This window comes from Mus musculus, chromosome 15, assembly GCF_000001635.26.
Source record: "Mus musculus strain C57BL/6J chromosome 15, GRCm38.p6 C57BL/6J".
Classification (NCBI taxonomy): Eukaryota; Metazoa; Chordata; class Mammalia; order Rodentia; family Muridae; genus Mus; species Mus musculus.
The window spans coordinates 73,257,521-73,275,979 of record NC_000081.6 but is presented as its reverse complement, the minus strand read 5'-3'; the positions used below and the strand labels follow the sequence as shown (position 1 = coordinate 73,275,979).

The 18,459-nt window shown below is 40.9% G+C and overlaps 1 protein-coding gene across 35 annotated transcripts in view; it reads left to right on the top strand.

Annotated features, from left to right (window-relative positions):
- The window catches only part of Ptk2 (PTK2 protein tyrosine kinase 2), a 218,719-nt gene that overhangs the window by 147,841 nt on the left and 52,419 nt on the right, over positions 1-18,459 (top strand). For 23 of the 35 annotated variants that reach the window (XR_003951347.1, XM_030248328.1, XM_006520427.4 and 20 more), the window contains 7 exons: positions 339-359; positions 1,396-1,493; positions 7,087-7,171; positions 9,778-9,878; positions 11,651-11,766; positions 13,366-13,466; positions 16,343-16,432. Coding sequence is in view for 33 of the 35 variants with exons in the window: in XM_030248328.1 (XP_030104188.1) it covers positions 339-359; positions 1,396-1,493; positions 7,087-7,171; positions 9,778-9,878; positions 11,651-11,766; positions 13,366-13,466; positions 16,343-16,432 (612 nt within the window). In the remaining 2 variants the exon portion in view is untranslated. The remainder of the gene's footprint in view (positions 1-338; positions 360-1,395; positions 1,494-7,086; positions 7,172-9,777; positions 9,879-11,650; positions 11,767-13,365; positions 13,467-16,342; positions 16,433-18,459) is intronic. The other 12 variants (XM_030248332.1, XM_030248331.1, XM_030248330.1 and 9 more) reach the window with 1 other exon arrangement.

Below are 18,459 nucleotides of genomic sequence, written 5' to 3'. Positions count from 1 at the left end.
GACAATGAGTTCAACTTGAATTTACTATTTTGACTAGCCTTTAGTCATTTCTCCATTTCTTCAGAGAGCCCATATTTGTCTTTGTTATTTATAATTGACTAGGGAATACAAACATCTCTTATCCAGAATTTATGGAATACATATTTAAATGTCTTTGAGTTAACTCAAAGATGGTTGTTATATGTGTTTAGTTTCTTTTTTATTCATTTGTGCTTAAAGTAATTAAGTAAATATTATTGAAATGTACTCTCCAAGTTTGTTGTTGTTAATCTAATTACTATTAGCAATTTCTAAGCAAGGTCTTCCACTTTTTTCTCTCTTTCTTAATTGCAATACAGAAAGCTATGGAATAGATGAAGGTAACAGGATCCTTTGATATAACTGCATATGCTTGCAATTGCCACGATGGAGTGATGGGGGGTGTTTCAGTTTCAGTTAATATGTTTTCAAACTCGTTGTCATTGGTTTACTCATACTGTTAAATCAGTGGAGTTGCTGGCTAAATGGATTTTAAAGAGGAAGGAAAACAGCTGTCTAAAACTTGTGGGTGATCTGTTTGGTTTAGTTTTCTGATCCAGGTGTCCGCTAACTCTTGCTGTTACGTTGGTAACACCAGAGATGCAGGGAGGCATGAGATGATTCTTGTACTTGAAGTAGCCCAAAACTGAATATCTAATCCAACTAGAGTTTGGTTTTTCTGCATTCCTAGTAAATACTTTATTTCTATGTGCCTCAGCAGCCTGCTAAATAACTCGGTATAACTCATGATTTAATGTCTTAATTGGAGCACATACTCTCAGATGCTTATGCAGATATATTCAATGCAAAGTCATTTGAAATTCATTTCTAGAAACTACCTCTTTAAACTCTTTTAGCTCCATAAATAATCTAGAGATAGGATTATAATAAAGTAGAAAACTCTTAAACTTTGAAAAGCTAGTTTACTCAAAAAGTTTAATGTTGCTTCTATACTTAGAAATTGCAGTTATTTAAAAAATAATTGCTTTAAATAATTTTAGAGCCTTCATATATTAATACCTAAACCAATAGTGATTATTAATTATGCATTAAATGCATTATTTGGAGTAATTATTTAGAGAATGATCAGATAACCAAATCAATCAGAGATTTCTAAGCACAAAATGGGTGAAAAATAAAAAAATCTACCATCAGTCAAACTCACTGTTTGGTAGTTCTTCGAGAGTATCATACCTGATTATTAATAGTCTTTAAAATAACGTTTAAGAGGGTTCTACTCTGTTCAAAATTTTTTATGTTGATATGCTGCAAATGAAAATATATTCATGAATGATAATCAGATAAATGTATCTATTGTGCTATACTCACATTTGGAATTCTGTGCCAGTTTATTTATGTGTGGGCCATGTTTTGCAGCCAGGGATTATGAGATTCAGAGAGAAAGAATAGAACTTGGACGCTGTATTGGAGAAGGTCAGTTTGGAGATGTACATCAAGGCGTGTACCTGAGCCCAGTAAGTCTTTACCACTACCAGAAATCAAGACTGAGTTTTTGACTGTTTAAGTATATAAAGCTAGTGTTTACAGAATTGTGCAACATGCTACCACAGTCAATTTTAGAACTCTTCTTCACCTAAAATACTTGATACCCATCAACATCTACTGTTCATGCTACACCTCCCTTCCAAGCTTCTGGAAGCCACTTGTCTCCTTTCTGCCTCTCAGTTTCCCCACTGAGGACAGTTCATAGAAATGGGATCATACAGTATACAAGCTTCTTCCCCTTCGTTGCTTTATAATATTCATTTATATACATTTATCACCTTTTATGCATCCTTTTTAAAATAATTTACTTTATGTGTATGAGTGTTTTGCCTGCATGTATATATGTCTACCATGTACTTGACTGATGTCTAAAGAGGTCAGAAGAAGATGTTGAATCCCCTAGAATTGGAGTTACGGACAGTTGTGAACTGACATGTGGATGCTGGGAATCAAAGCTGAGTCCTCTGGTCTTATTAACCCGTGAGCCATCACTCCAGACCCCATTTATCTGTTCTCCGCTTACTGAATATCTAGGATGTTTTTACTTTTTGGCTGTTGACGGCTGCTGTGAACATTGATATGTAGAACTTCCTCATATAGCTATGCTTAACTTTCTGACTATCAGTTTCCCAAAGCACTCTTCATGTTACAAGCCTCCTAGCCAAGATGTCTGTAGCTTCACTGGTACCCTTCATTTTGTCTCTTTTCTTTTTAGATTGATGGTATTTAAATTTGTGTTTTAGAATTACAGTATATATTTATTGAAGAAGCTTTTTAAAACAAAATGTTGATAGATGCACAGATGGTTGATAACAGCACAGAAAATTGGCTCTTGTGACATTCTTGGTGTAAACACTTGAGATAATGGTTTACCACCGAGTTTCCATAGCTGCCTTTTTTCATATACTTTACCTAGACAGAAGAAAATGCTCCCCGCTTGTCCTGTCGTGTAGTTACAAGTGGTTCCGATGCCTTTCCTCTGTTTTTTAAATGGAATTACATAATATATTGTTTACCACTGTACTTGGTGGTGGTGGGAGAGCTGGACTTAAAAATGAGGCAGACTAAAGTCTCATGCAGTAGCCAACCTTATTCAGAACACCAGACAATATTCTCTCTCTCTCTCTCTTTTAAAAAAAAGATTTATTTATTAATTTTATTTATGTGAATACACTGTAGCTGTCTTCAGAAACACCAGAAGAGGGCATCAGGTCTTATTACAGATGGTTGTGAGCCATCATGTGGTTGCTGGGAATTGAACTCAGGAAGTCTGGAAGAGTAGTCAATGCTCTTAACCACTGAGCCATCTCTCCAGCCCAACAATATCCTTGAGAGTTAAGAATCACATGAGTAAGGTGTTCAGTCACAAGGACAAGCCACACATGGCAAAACCATATTTCTCCTTAGAGGCATATAAATAACAACAGCTGAAATAAATCCACTTCTATCTGTTACACCTAGGAGGAGCACAAAAACACATTCAAAGAAAAAGTCTATGATTTCAAGAAACAGAGGAGACAAGACTTAGCTTGTTTTCTTGTAGTTTTCTCACAAGCAGTCAGAATTCTCACACAACTCTATACATTTTTCCTATTTTTTTTTTAATTTCAAGAAAACTATATCTGTATTTATTTTCATTGTCTTAAGTCTGCCTTTTGAGGCCAAAATACAGCAGAAGGAAGCCTGGGTCTTAATTGGTAGAAAGTCTAAGCCTGGACATAGCTCTGCTTGATTGTGATGACAGGAAGTAGGGCTCATGGGTTTCTGTTACTAAATTGGGTAGGTGGGCTGCTTTTTTTTTTTTTTTTTCAACTTAAAAGTAAATTCCCAGACTTGTTACTCACACAGCAGCATTGGTAAACTCCTTCCATGTATCCCCCTGTTTAAAAGAAAAAATGAATCTGTCTTAGATATGACAATCTTATACCTTCAGTCTGGTATTTACTATAGTTGTAAAATGTATTGTCTTCCTCAGAACAATAGCAGGAACCACCTTCTTTGGGATCCCTTTCTGATGTCTGTTGTAACAGGAAGGAAAGCTGAATCTGTAACAGAGAGGGAGAGAGGGAGGGAGGGAGAGAGAAAGAGAGAGAGAAGGAGAGGAGAGGAAAGAGAGAGAGAGAGGTGGGCATTGTGAGAAGATCCATTTTGCATTTTAAAAATGTCTTCCTGTGTGGTGGTGCACACCTTTAATCCCAGCACTTGGGAGGCAGAGGCAGGCAGATTTCTGAGTTCGAGTCCAGCCTGGTCTACAAAGTGAGTTCCAGGACAGCCAGGGCTACACAGAGAAACCCTGTCTGGGGGGGGGGGGACTTCCTGCTTTGTGCAGAGTTGTGGCAGAGGGTGTTGTAGCAATGCAGCAGTGGCTACCCTCCCTAGGGTCTTCTAGAGAACAACTTAAGTGGGATGTGTGTTGTGTATAAGAACAGCAGAACCTGCTCCTAAATTGCTGGCTATAAGGGTAAGGGAAACAGAAATTTAAAGCTTCATCAAGATGTCTTCTTTAAACAGCTGTGACTATGGTTTCATTTCAGAGATAGAGAAGACTATGGAACATACAGCTTTGACAGTCTTCTAGAGGCACAGAATAAAGCCTGTGTAGATACGAGTTAAGGAATTGGCTTCTGTGGTGATGGAAGCCAGCAAGTTCCAAGACCCCAGGTTAGCAACTCAGAAGAACTGATGATGTTGTCCAAAGTCCAAAAGGAAAGGAAAAAGTAGTCAGTTTAAGGTCAGAGGATAGTATCTCAGTTCCCACCTCTTTATGAGAGTCTTCTGGGTGAGGCCTACATATTGGAAAGGGCAACTCACAACCTAATGTTAACTCATTGGTGAACCAGTTGTGGAGGCAAACACCTGTTATTCCAGGATTTAGGAAGCTGGGCAGGGGGACTGAAAGATCAAGGCAGCCTAGTCACACAGCAAAGTGAAACCTTGACCTTCAAAACAACCTCAAAAAAAAATCCAGAAAAATACTGGTTTACATATCTCATTGCCTCATGAAATTGCACGTAAAATCACTCAAGGGTGCTGTCTAGAGTTCCTTTTGGAGCATGCGACCTTAAAAATACCTTTGTACCTGCAAGTGGACTCTGGAAGTGAGTAACTCCACTCTGTGAATACGGGCTCTCAGGAACAGTAAGGACAAGAGGTGCCAGTTCAGCATGTCAGTGACATAAAGTCCTAAGGCACAAGGTAAATTAGCCAAGTGCTTGAGAGGAATGAACCTGGGGCTCAATCCTGATGTTCCAACACCGAGAAGGCTCAAAGTGATCTTTTTTCCTCAGCTGTCGTTAAGTCTAGTCCCTGTTGCTTGTGCCTGGCGCTTATGGTGACTATGAATTGCTGTGATTCACTTTTTAAGCAACTGCTTCTTGACCAGCATGGTGTGTCACCTACTCTGCCTTCTAACATCTACTATTCCTTCTTTTGACTCATGCTCAGTCTTCAGGACTTAGGTCCCAGTAATATATTCTCAGAAGGAAGATAGCATAGTCCAATGGGAAACCTACAGAGAACACAGAAATGCTGAGAACTGGCAGAGAAAACCAAACACAGATCACACAACCCCATAGGAAACCAGAGAGTACAGTTCTCTTCACACCTAGCTGTTTTTAGGAAGAAAGGGATTCATAGAAGTCAAAGAGAAAACCGGGCATGGTGGCGCACACCTTTAATCCCAGCACTTGGGAGGCAGAGGCAGGCGGATTTCTGAGTTCAAGGCCAGCCCGGTCTACAGAGTGAGTTCCAGGTCAGCCAGGACTACACAGAGAAACCCTGTCTCGAAAAACAAAAAAAAAGAGAGAGAGAGAGAGAGAGAGAGAGATTGATTCATAACAGCATTATTCTGTGGCCTTTGTCCTTAGGTGTGTCTCTGCCCAGGTTATCAACCAGTACTTCATAGGGTAAGGACAGGAGTTAGGCGATAAAGACAGTGGGAATGGGGTGACTTGACATTTGCTAAGCCTTTATAAAGCCCTGACAGATCCACTTCGCTTTCTTGCTCTTTTCTTCTTTGCTTAGTGACAGAATGTGAGGCATAAGATAAAGTAAGGTGAATAATGGTTTTGACAAATATAATGTCTGCCCATGTTCATCCATACTGTGCCCTTGATTCACTCAGAACCACAGAGCATTTCTTTTTTCATGTTCCTTTTATCTTTTAAGCTTCATCCTTTGAACTTATTGAAGACAAACTCTGGCTTTTAGAACTACACATCTTCTTGGGTTTTCTCCTGTTCTGTGGCTCATACTTTTCTAGTCTCCTTCACCATTTTCTCTTTTTTTCTCTGACTTTTTATTTCTGTGGAGCTGCAAAGCATAGTCCTGAACCTACTGACTCTTCTGATGATCCACAGTCCCAAGGATCAGACTGTCTTAATGCCTCTGGTGCCCCCAGCTATCTCAACAGTGTCCTTGCTTATCATATTTAGAGACCTTCAACTTCTCATTTCTCCTTCCACATTATTAGTTCCTCTGGTCAAAACCTGAATTCACTCTCTCCTAGCAAACCAAGAGACACCTTTGCTGAACCTTGAGGAAAAAAAATCCACATGCCCAGCCCTTCTCCCACCTCCACTGCTGCTCACTACCCAGGCAACCATAGCTTGTTGTCCAGGTTCTAGCGGTAACCACCTATACCACTCTCCATGCTTGACTTGACTTTATATATCATCTCTCAGCAGCAGATGGAGCTAGAGTGTCCTTTCCACACCCAAATGGTCAGAGCTATAGGTTCAGTTAGGCATGGTGGCTCATGTTTACATTCTCAGTATGGAAAGGCTGCTTCAGGAAGATTGCTGCTAATTTGAGACTATCCTAGACAATGGGTTCAACTGCCCTGACCACACCCAAGCTCTCATCCTCCTGAAATGAAAACCAAGTCTTTATATTAACTTAGAAATGCATACATCTCCTCCCCTCTTTTTCTGGCTCCTAGGTTCCCGTCTCAGTATTTCTACCTTTACACACTCTGCTCTTACAGTCTTGCTACATCACCCCCATCCCCAAATCCTTTGAGCTTCCATGTTCACCATTTCTTCAACAGCATGTAACTTCCCCACTTTACTATGACTGGCTCCCTCTTCTTGGAAGCTTTGTCTTCCTCTCATCTGCTCAGTGAAGTGTTCCTCGTGTAGCTGACACCCCTTGGTCTCCCATGTTCTGCCTGATCTACTCCTGTCTTCTAAAATGCTGTTCTAATATATTGTGAAATAACTGACTTTATCATTGGTGTTTTGCACTGGAATGCCAGCCAACCTTTAAAAGCAGTTTGTTCACTTGTGTGCCCCAAGAACCCAGGATAGCACCTACCATATTGCATATACTCAGCATCTGGTACATGCATAAGTGACTTGCCTGTGGCATTTCACATGTGTATCCATTTTACTCTGGAATTTCATACAGAATATTCTTAACTCTGATTTTATAGTTCCAGTTCTGTCTGACCACAAGTCCACAGTTACAAAACTCTGTGTGTGTGTGTGTGTGTGTGTGTGTGTGTTGACTAATATGGAGAACCTTTTTGCATGTATGAGTGATTCTGTAATTTCCCTGACACAGGAGAATCCAGCTTTGGCTGTTGCAATCAAAACATGTAAAAACTGTACTTCGGACAGCGTGAGAGAGAAGTTCCTTCAAGAAGCCTGTAAGTTTGTTGAAACTTCTGTGGAATTCAATTTCACTTTTTACCTAAATCTAGCTGTCTTTGCAGGAAAGATGCTTTTACTTTTATAAGTATTATTCACCTTGCAAACTAATGTCTAAATTTAACAGATTTTCATAGACAGACATGTTTATATGTAGAGGAAGATGGCACATTCCCTTTGTTATTTGGTTCCTGTAGCATTCCGTATCTTTGGCTGGAGTTGGTGCATTCACATAAATGGCTCTAGCCCAGATCCTGCCAGGTTCCATGAGTACAGAGGTAACTATGGCAACAGTTACAACCTGATGGAGTCCATAAGCTACAGATGAGTCAGGATAATGACTAGCTTCCTGCCCTATGTAATCAGACAGAAACCCCAGGAGAGGCTTCCTGTGACAGCTTCCTGGGTGACTTTAGCTTGAAAGGATTTCCACCACCCCACTCACAGCCTTCTGGCCTAGGTGTGTACATCCGGTAGTGAGGCTGTCTCAGATGAGCTGTGCGTTATGAGCCTTCTCTCCTCAAAGGTTAGTGGTAAAGAATAGGATCTTGTCTAGCTTGTATACATCAAACACCCTGATGTCCCCTCTCCTCTCATAGGATTTCTCTATTCTTAGCCTTCAAGTCCCTGCCTCCTGCCAGCCACCGTCATTCTCACAGAACCATATTCTGCTCCTCTTGAGAGTTCCTGTTTAAATACATAAAATGATCACATGTGCTTATTATCTGTCTCTCCTGTAGACTTTACGTTCTGTGGGGACAAGGGCTGCACAGAGACCAGTGCAGGGCTTGGCCTGGGGAAGGCAGTCGGCACGTCTGCCTTAATACACAGAGACCAGTGCAGGGCTTGGCCTGGGGAAGGCAGTCGGCACGTCTGCCTTAATACACAGAGACCAGTGCAGGGCTTGGCCTGGGGAAGGCAATCGGCACAGAGACCAGTGCAGGGCTTGGCCTGGGGAAGGCAGTCGGCACGTCTGCCTTAATACAGAACCCCACTGATGCTCACACACAAACGTTGGACGGGTCTCTTAAGACACTACTGCCGAATTTGGTTATATATTTCTGTAGAAATAGCCAGGTTAGATTAAGACTGTTTTCATCTTTGGAAGGTTTGATAATTGCTTCTTCAGGAAATGCAACAGATGTAGTGTAGCTGACACACAAATCGCACCCCCCACCTCCAGGCAATAACAAGCTGTAAGATAGGGGAGATGGCCTAAGCCCAGAAAACATAAATTGTGGCCAGATAGGAAAGATTTCAGCTTCGATGACAATGTAGCTTACATCCCAGCTCTCCAGCCCCATCACTGCTACAGAAACACAGATGGTACATAAAGGAATGCACAGGCAGGCAAGGTTGCAGTGAGCTTACTTTATAAGCGAGAGATAGCACTTCATCCACTATCTGGATAGGTAAGTGACAGGCTAAACTTCACCTGGGGTTTCTAGTGTAGTGTGACAGTTTCTCAGTGACTGCAAGACCCTCCTCAGCTCCTTATTCTGTGCTCTGTATTATCAACACTAATTATTTCAAAGGAAATAAAAAGTCCTGATAATGATCTTGATGTCATAGAAAACCAGGGGTGATAGCCGATGCCCTGGGTACCTAGAAAATTTTCACAAAATAACAGTGATTAAGCAGTGATGTGAATTTAACAATATCGAATTTGGTGATATACTTTGAATTTTTATTCTCTATGTATTTTATATGTTAGATACAAACAAGGAAGGGCTGGATAGGTGGCTCAGTAGTTAAGCACATGTACTACTGCTTGCAAAGGACCTGGGTTCAGTGTCCCGAACCCACATTAGGTGGTTCACAACTGCCTGTAAGTCTAGCTCCTGAGAATCTGACTTCCTCTTCTGTCCTTTCTCAACACCTGCACTCACATATGCATGCTCACTCACAGACAGATACTTTTGCTGTTACTTCTTTGCTTGACATCCTTTTGTTTTTGTCTTTGCATTTTAGGAGTGTAAAGTCCTATGTTTCCAAGTAGTTGCCTTTAAAACTTGGAGTTTCTTTTAAGGTTCTGAAACACTTAAGGATAGCTTTTGTTTTGATGCTAGAGAGTTGTAGAAACTATGAATGATTTTGTGCCATATATTCTGGGTCCTCTTGGGCTCACTCAGGTGGTCAAGCCCTGTTACTTCTGTAAATATCACCTGACATGGGTTCCTTCTGAAAGGTAGTGTTTAGTCACAGTACAACATGGCAGCCAGCCAGCATCTAGAGTTTCTCTTTCACATATGTCCTTAGATCTGTGTGAGAATTGGTCTTCGTTAGGGGCCTGAGAGCAGCCATTTATACTGAGGAGAACAATAGGTGTTGGTGCTATTTATCTTCAAGATGGCAGTCCGTATGGTTGCTGGTGGATAGCTCTAGGGCCCCCTTTTTCACCTTATTTTCTCTCTAGAATGGGTTGTATCTGGTGTCCTCATGGTGCCATGTTACTTGTAATGCCAGCTTTCACCCACATTCAGTCAGGATTGACCTGTAGCATTGAGCACAAAGTTTTTATGCTTTCAGCCTTGTGTGTGAATTGAAATAGCTTAAAGAAACTAAAAAGGCTTAAAGAGATTAATGGGAGACCATTTTCCCCCAGTAACAATGCGTCAGTTTGACCATCCTCACATCGTGAAGCTGATTGGAGTCATTACAGAGAACCCTGTCTGGATAATCATGGAGTTGTGCACACTTGGAGAGGTAAAAAGACCCCAGGCTGACCAGCCATTGGTGGCAGCAGACTTACAGCTGCTGTGTGAGAACCCTCACTTGCATGACACAAGTACACTGGTCACACCCCAAGTATTAGTATGCTTTTCATTCAGAAGCTGTAGTGCAAATGTCTTCATCATTTGAGCTGGGCATGATAGAGCACAGCTGTAGTCCTTATTTTTTGTGAGACTGATGAGGATTGATCATTTGACCCCAGGAATTTGAGGCCAATCTGGACAATACAGGATAAGACTCCCATCTTCAGAATAAAATGAAATAAAATCTTCACCATTACATTCCAAGATAGTCCCCCTCCTCAGCCCTGGCAGCAGTTTCCTGTCCATCTCGGTGTATGATTGAAAGAGGTGACCACGGATGCCCAGATAATTTTCCTCATGTGCCTTTGCCTGAAGAACTAGGCCAGTGATCTGAGATTGGGGAAGCAGTGGTAAATCCACACAGCTTCTTAATCCTTCTGAGAGTTCATGTGTAGTCTTTCAGACTAAACCATTACTCAGTTTCTTTGAAAACTATGAGTAAGAGAGTGTCATTGGTCCTGTTTGACATTCTCCAAAACATGGAAACTAATCAGTCATCACCTCTACCTAGAACAAGGTGGGATGGACGCTGGCTAGAGAAGCAGATCCTGAGATCCACCCAGGCTGCTGAGTCAGACTCTCAGCTGGGCAGGAAGGTGGCCAGCGCTCACTTTACACCATCCCCCCCCTCCCTCTGTCCATGCTCCACAGCAGTTGGAGGGCGACAGGTGGTTTGGATTTACAGGTTTGTTGTTTTATTATGCTTTTGCTTTTAAGGAGTTTGCTAAATGCTTCCCTTTTATTTACTTTTTTTTTTTTTGGTAGAAATTGGGGTCTTCATGATAAAACTCCATACAAGCATCTACCTACCTGAATGAATGGTTCAGTGATAAGACTGTTTAGCTCAGTGGGAGAAACACCCAGTGTGTGACCATTCTAGATTTCTACATCCAAACCATGGATGAGAAAAGAAAGTGGACTCCTCCTTCTCCTGTCTTATCCTCAAACACTCCCTGAAAGCACAGCAAAGTACAGTAGGGGGTAGATGGAGTGTGCTGTGTGCTCTGCTTGAAGGAGTGGCTGCGCTTTGGTTTTCTGGTATTACTGTCTAGTAGTGCTTTACAGCATCCTTTTTTCTTTCCCTCAGGCCTGTTTTTTTTTTTTTTTGGTGCATGTTTTAGAAGTTTGCAGTCATAAAAATTCTATTTTTTTTAAAGATTTATTTATTTTATGCATATGAGTACTTTGTAGCTGTTGTCAGACATACTGGAAGAGGGCATTATAGATGGTTGTGAGTCTCCATGTGGTTGCTGGGAATTGAACTCCGGACCTCTAGAAGAGCAGTCAGTGCTCTAAACTGCTCAGCCATCTCTCCAGCCCAGAGATTCTAATTTTAAAAAGATTTTAAAATAATAATTGTTTGATCTTTTATACTTTTATCAAAGAAGAACTAAAGTATAGTACAATTTAAAATCCTTTTTTGAGAAGTGGGCATGGTGATACATGCCTTTAATCCTCGTGCTCAGGAGGCAAAGGCAGGCAGATCACTATGTGTTGGAGATCAGCCAGAGTTACATAGCAAGATTTTGTCTCATAAAAAAATTACATAAAACAAAGATGCATTTGGGAACCTTCACAGTAATGTTGAGTGTATCTTTTGTGCTGTTAATATCTATAGTCTGTTTCTAATTCTCTTTTTTTTCTTGGCCATTGTTTCAAAAGCTGAGGTCATTTTTGCAAGTAAGAAAATACAGCTTGGACCTGGCATCTTTGATATTATATGCCTATCAGCTTAGTACAGCACTCGCGTATCTGGAGAGCAAAAGATTTGTTCACAGGTAAGGCATTCGTGAAGCTGTTTCATTGCCTTCTGATAAGGAGTAAGCAGTATACAAGTATATTAGCTTTTCTTATCACTAATGGAAACAACTGCAGGAAGAAAGGATTTATTATGGTTTGTGGTTTCAAGGGGTCGGGCCATGTTGTAGAAAAGGAACGGTAGTGGAAGTAGCTCTGTCTGTAGCATCAGGAAGTAGACTGGAACCAATCGACCACGACCTGTCCTAGTGACCTCCTTTTCCACTTAGGTCCCATCTCCAAACAGTTCTGCAGGCTCCCAAAACAAGCCAGCATTAGCTGGGAGCCAGGTGTTCAAACACATCTGCCAGTGGGAGGACGTTTCAGCATTATACCCTTAACAGTGAGAAACAAGGAAAGAAGTTACTCTCTGCATACTGTACACAAATACTTGTGTATCATTTGAGTCTACTGTTCATTCATTTAAAAGTCAGGCATTGAGCCAGTCATGGTGTAGCATGCTGTTAATCCCAGAATTTGGGAGACAGAAACAGGTAGATCTCTGTGAGTTCCAGGATCTACATAGTTAGGCTCTGTCTCCAAGGATGGGGCAGGGTTGTTGGGTATATTATGTCCTTTGAGAGGGAATAGTCATGGCATGTTAACAGACAAAAGATTGTTGTCATAAACCAGCCATGGAGGCTCACACTATTAATCCCAGTATCTGAGGGGTTGATGCTAGAGGAGTTGCGTGGATTCTAGGCCAGCCTAGGCTGCAGTGAGGCTGTCTCAACCTGCCCCTGGAAGTGCTCCTTCTGTCCCTTTTCTTGTATGATGCTTTCGAGATGTTTGTTCCTTCCCCAAACATTAACCCAGAGCCTGTTCTTTTTGTTTGTTTGTTTGTTTGTTTTTTCTTTTTTTCCTCTTCTTTGTTTTGTTTTGTTTTTTCGAAATGATTTCTCTGTATAGCCCTGCTGTCCTGGAACTCACTTTGTAGACCAGGCTGGCCTCGAACTCAGAAATCCAACTACCTCTATCTCCCAAGTGCCAGGATTAAAGGCTTGTGCCACTGCCACCACTGCCTGACCAGAGCCTGTTCTTATGGAACAGTAAATGCATTGAAATGGCCCCAAAGCAGATAATACCTAGGGCGTGGCAGAAAATCTAAATGTTGTAAAGTTACATAATTGTCATTCTTCAGAATATCACTTAGAATTTGCAGCTTTGGGTTGGAACACAAGTGAAAGTTCCTAAGTTCTAAGGATCATGACTGAGTTACTATTTTGATATCCAGTATTATAGCAGACTGCATTGTAAAAGTTATTCTGAACAAGTGCTTACAGAGAACTCTGGAGAGTTATACTGACCAAGTATCACTGCTTGTCACTGTGTGAGTTTACTGAGGTGATGAGTATTTTCAGGGTTTGAGAATACATTTCACAATTATTCGTAAGGATAATCAACTCATTCTTATAAATATCCTCTAGAAGGAATACATATGAAGTGAAACAACTTATAAATCTCTTCATATTGTATATGAACTGTTTTTCAAAATACCTCCCTGTACTCCTGTATGTAACGATTCTGAGTTGATGGGACTGTTTTAACTGTGCTTACTGCTCCCAATTGTTCTTGATTAGGGACATTGCTGCTCGGAATGTTCTGGTGTCTTCAAATGATTGTGTAAAATTGGGAGACTTTGGATTATCTCGATATATGGAAGACAGTACTTACTATAAAGGTGAGAAACCAGGGCAACAAATGAGAAATGGGCTCCGAATCATTGATACTTGGGTTGCTTGTGGGAAGAATGAGTTTTTGACAGGGTTTCATTATTGTAGCTTGGACTAGTCTCAAAACTTGTAACCTTTCTGCTTTAGTCTTCTAAATCCTAGACTTACAAGTATATGTCAACACATGAAGATTTTGATGCATTTTTTTTTTTTTTGAGGATGTGTGTTGTGATGTGCTTACTGAGACCAGTGTAATAGAGTAAGTTTGGCCTTGTGAGCCAAAGGTGCTTGAAACTCGCAACCCAGAGCTCACCTCAAAATAACTCAAAACAGACTAAGACTTAGTTATAAGACATACAGATGTAAAATTAGAAGAAACAACATAACTCTTTGAGATCTGAGTTTAACAGGGACTCTTAAACATGCCACCAAAAGCAAAGTTTATTAAAATATAAAATTGATAGATCCAATCATGCTGAAATTGTGTTTGTTTTATAAGGAATGAATGACAAGATACAAAGCAGGAGAAAAATATTTGTGAAGAACATAAATGACAAACGGTAGTCTCCAGAATATGGGAAGAGCTCTTAAATGTAAAGAAAGGATGCATTTAATCTTGAACAAAAATATGAATTCACAAAGACTGTTCATGGTCTTAACCACTAGGAAAATACAAGTTCAAGCCCCTGAAGGATACTACTACACACTTATCAGAATTGCTAAAAGAAAAGTAGTGCCAGTACAGTAGAGAAACAGATACGGGGAAACACATTATTTGTTGCTTATGAAAGTGAAAAGGCTGACTGGAGAGATGGCCCAGTGATTAAGAGCACTGACTGCTCTTCTGAAGGTCCCGAGTTCAAATCCCAGCAACCACATGGTGGCTCACAGCCATCAATAATGAGATCTTCTGGAGTGTCTAAAGACAGTACAGTGTATTTACATATAATAAATAAATCTTTAAAAAAAGAAAAGAAAAAGAAAGTAAAAAGGTATAGAACTTATCACACAGCTCCCAGTATGACAGAGCAGTTTTTTTCATGGGCCTTGATACAAAGAAGTAAGACCTAGTTTCACACCAGACCTCAAGTACTAATTCAGCTTAGTGATGGGCTGCCTGTTTACTGCCCTGGTCTGATTCCCAGCCTTCATTAACCCCAACTCATTTCAGTTCAGATCAGAGTTCTTTTCCCAGTAGACCTAACACTTCATGAACTGTAGAAATAGTTTGGCTATTTTTATCTACATTTTTTACTATCTTGAAATGCATTTCATATCTAGTACAAATCTTCACTGGTCCTAAAATTTTACTATAGAGCTAAATTCCAAGTTCCTCTGTATAAAGACCAAAATTTCACATCATTTGAACATTTAACAGTGTCTGGCAATACAGAAGTGGATGCTCACAGTCAGCTATTGGATGGAACACAGGGCCCCTAATGGAGGAGCTAGAGAAAGTACCCAAGGAGCTGAAGGGGTCTGCAGCCCTATAGGTGGAACAACAATATGAACTAACCAGTACCCCCAGAGCTCGTGTCTCTAGCTGCATATGTAGCAGAAGATGGCCTAGTCGGCCATCATTGGGAAGAGAGGCCCCTTGGTCTTGAAACTTTATATGCTCCAGTACAGGGGAACACCAGGGCCAAGAAGTGGGAGTGGGTGGGTAAGGGAGCAGGGCAGGGGGAGGGTATGGGGACTTTCGGGATAGCATTTGAAATGTAAATGAAGAAAATATCTAATAAAAAGTTGAAAAGTCACCTAACAAAATCCATATAAACACCATATCAGAATGATCAGAATTGATCAGAGAGTCTTGCTACTTACAGAGGAAGGCCTATAGAGTGTGTGCTTGTTCCTGCCTGCTCTGTACACTTCCCTCCCCATGCTCCCCACTGTGTTTCTCCTCAGTGCATGGTGGGACAATTGACCAATTCTTAGTTAGTTACTCCCGGGACCACATCTGACTGTGCTTCTTTGCCTGCCTTCAAGAACGAGAGTCACTTGAGGAGAAGTGCCCTGTGTGTTCCACTCAGCATCTGGAGCACTAGCAAGGTTATGCCTCACCCCTAGTAGGAAGGAGTGTTTCCAGGGTTGCTTTGATATATTTATCATTCAATCGCTTCTTCCTGCTCTGCACATATCAGTGAAGATATAATCAATCTTGATTCTCCATCAATTCCAGCTTTGTTCATTCACATCTTTGGTAGAGTTTATGACTCCACATTTACGCTTGGAATGATTTTTGTAGTCACTCAGGGTATGCGTAAGGCAATAAAAACTTTGAGCTTTCCTAGGCTCTACATTTCTATCTGAGGTCTGAGCCAGAGGACTTGATCGGGAGGCAGAGAATAACTCTGGCTTCTGTGAGCAAAGCAACTCCAGGCAAGTGACTTAGTGGGGTTGAGCCTTGTTTATAAAGAATAGAACCCCCAAGCATGATTCATTCTAGGATTTAGGTTAATATGTTTCTTTGTATTTGCTGGAAGCACAGTGTTGTGTCTGGGTCAGCTTGGTAGAGCATAACTGGTCTAGCAGGAGTGGAATGTGTAGGCTTTACACGGGGCATTTGGAGAGCAAGGATCCCAGCTGCAGGTGAATGTGCTCCAGGATACTGTGAAGCCTCATATCATGGGCTGTGTGTTCTTCCTAACATGCACAGATTCAGCCTCAAATGGAAAGGGGAGAGTATCCAAGTTTCCTGTCTCTACCCCACATACACTTTTCACCCTCCAAAGCACCAAGTAAAAGAGTCATTCTTCCAAAGAAATGGACGCCTATGGGTCAGAGCTGATGCTTTTTATTTTGATGCTGAAAATCTTGACTAGCTTTGTTACTACTCAATTAGCTAACAAAGAAAATTCATTTTCTGAAATTAATCTTCTAGCTTCCAAAGGAAAATTACCTATTAAATGGATGGCTCCAGAGTCAATCAATTTTCGACGTTTTACCTCAGCTAGTGACGTGTGGATGTTTGGTGAGTATTTTTTTTTAAAGTAAACTTCGCTGTACTCTACAAAATAAAGCTAGCATCACGTAAAAGTTAGCATCTTCAGAGTGAGCGTCCCTTGTCAGACGCTGTGCTCTGATAGCGTCTGTGGTCAGTATGGCCTGTCGTCACCGTTCCTGCTCTTTTCTGTCTGCCGTCCCCAAAGGAGCAGCTGCCTGTTTTCCTCTTTCTGTTCGCTTTCGTTCTCTCCCACTGTTGCCGCGTGTAGGTTCTTCTGGCTCAGTGAGTTGCTGCTGGCCCAAAGCATTTGTGTGTTTTCTGTCTTGTTCTGAAGCTGCCTGTCTCCAGGCTTGGGAGCTGGCTCTTCATCTCCTTTGCCTTGGTCTTTATGCACATTCTTTCCCCCTTGCTCTGTCGACTATATTGTATTGAAAGTGTGGCTGCTTAAACACTTTCTGTGCTTGTAAAGTAACTGATTCCTCTTGCTGTCTCCAAAACCGTCTTACCTGATGTTGGTCTTTCTGCCTGGAATTCCTGAGTCTTACTCCTTCTCGGCTGAACCCTATCTAACCTAAAATGTCCCCTCTTTGGGAAGTTTCACATAAGCAGGTATCTCCCTACACTCTGCTTTTCCTTCTGTCGCTGATACTCACCTGTGGCTCTCGTGGGCAGTCTTGAGTGAAGTCATCTCTGTAAAGTTTGAAACTGCTTCAGAACAGAAATATAATCATTGTTTATTTAACTTCTGTAAGTAAAATTAACTATAGATATCAAATAAGCATTCTTTGTCTGAATGCTGTGAATTTTAATCCATTTAGTTTTCAGGCAGGGTTTTAGTTGAAGGCTCTGGGTTCAATCAGTACAAGTGCTAGGTGGACTTGGCCATGTAAACCACAAGGCAAGATGTTCGCTCATCTTCTCAGGGACTCTGTGCTTCACAGGCTAAATGTCCCTTCCTGTACATTTTAACATTTTTGGAATATCTTAAGATTTTATAGTTGGTATTCATCAGGACATGTTTTAATGCAGCTGTACTTGCTGTCTCGTGTGGACTTTGCTAGAGTTTAAGCTGTATTGTTACTTTGATGTATGATTGTTTTAAAAGAGGTTTTTTTTTGGTAAGAAAATCTAAATGGTAAGAAAAGATTATCTCATAGCTACACTGGCATTGTTTTCCCGTCTTGCCATAAATTTTTATTATTTATAATCAGTGTCATTATAGATTTGACTTTAAAAATACAGTACTTAAAGAAATGTAAAACCATTTTGGAAATTAAGGATGAGACATGTAAATTTCAAAAAAGGTGCCTGGAGACAAGATACAGTAGTACCATGGCTGATAATACTGTCCTGGTTCCCAGGGAGCAAGGAGCTCTGTCTTCAGCAGCGAGTTATTTTTGTCAGGGACTCTTTCTATGAACTAAATTTGGGACCAATTTAAGAATCTGGTTCCAATGAACACATAATATGGCTTGCCTCCTTAGAGACGAACTTCACTGCCCAGTCTGTACCTTCCTCTCAGGACCTTATTTTTAAATGTGTGCTTGAGGCTAGGAATAGATATAAAAGAATTATAATTTCCCTGGTAGACACAGGAAAAGCTCTTTAGAACTGGCCTGTCCAGAAGGCACGAGGAGGTAAGGAGGGTCAGAATACAGAGTGGCCCTGACAGGATTCAGAGAGAGACCTGCACTCCATGCCACTGTGCTGCTTCCCTGTCCCCTGCCACCACTGTCAGTGTCTGGCAGTGCTGTTACATTTGTTCATTTGTTTGAAAGATGAATTCTTTGGTGAATAAGAAGATGGTGGACAGATCCCTGATTCCCAGAGTTAGAGTAGGTACACCCTCTGAGGTTCAGTCATGGTCTTTAGATGAGATCGAAGTTGTGTAAATGAAATGATAATACCCTTATGTACCTTGGTGGAAAAGAATCCAAGCTTTCTTGAGTTTAAGACTTAATGATAGGATTTTGTTTTGTTTTATTAAGCCTTAGTGACTATATTTAAAATCAGTATGGCCCTACATTGGTGGTGGGGCAGGTATAAAAAGTCAT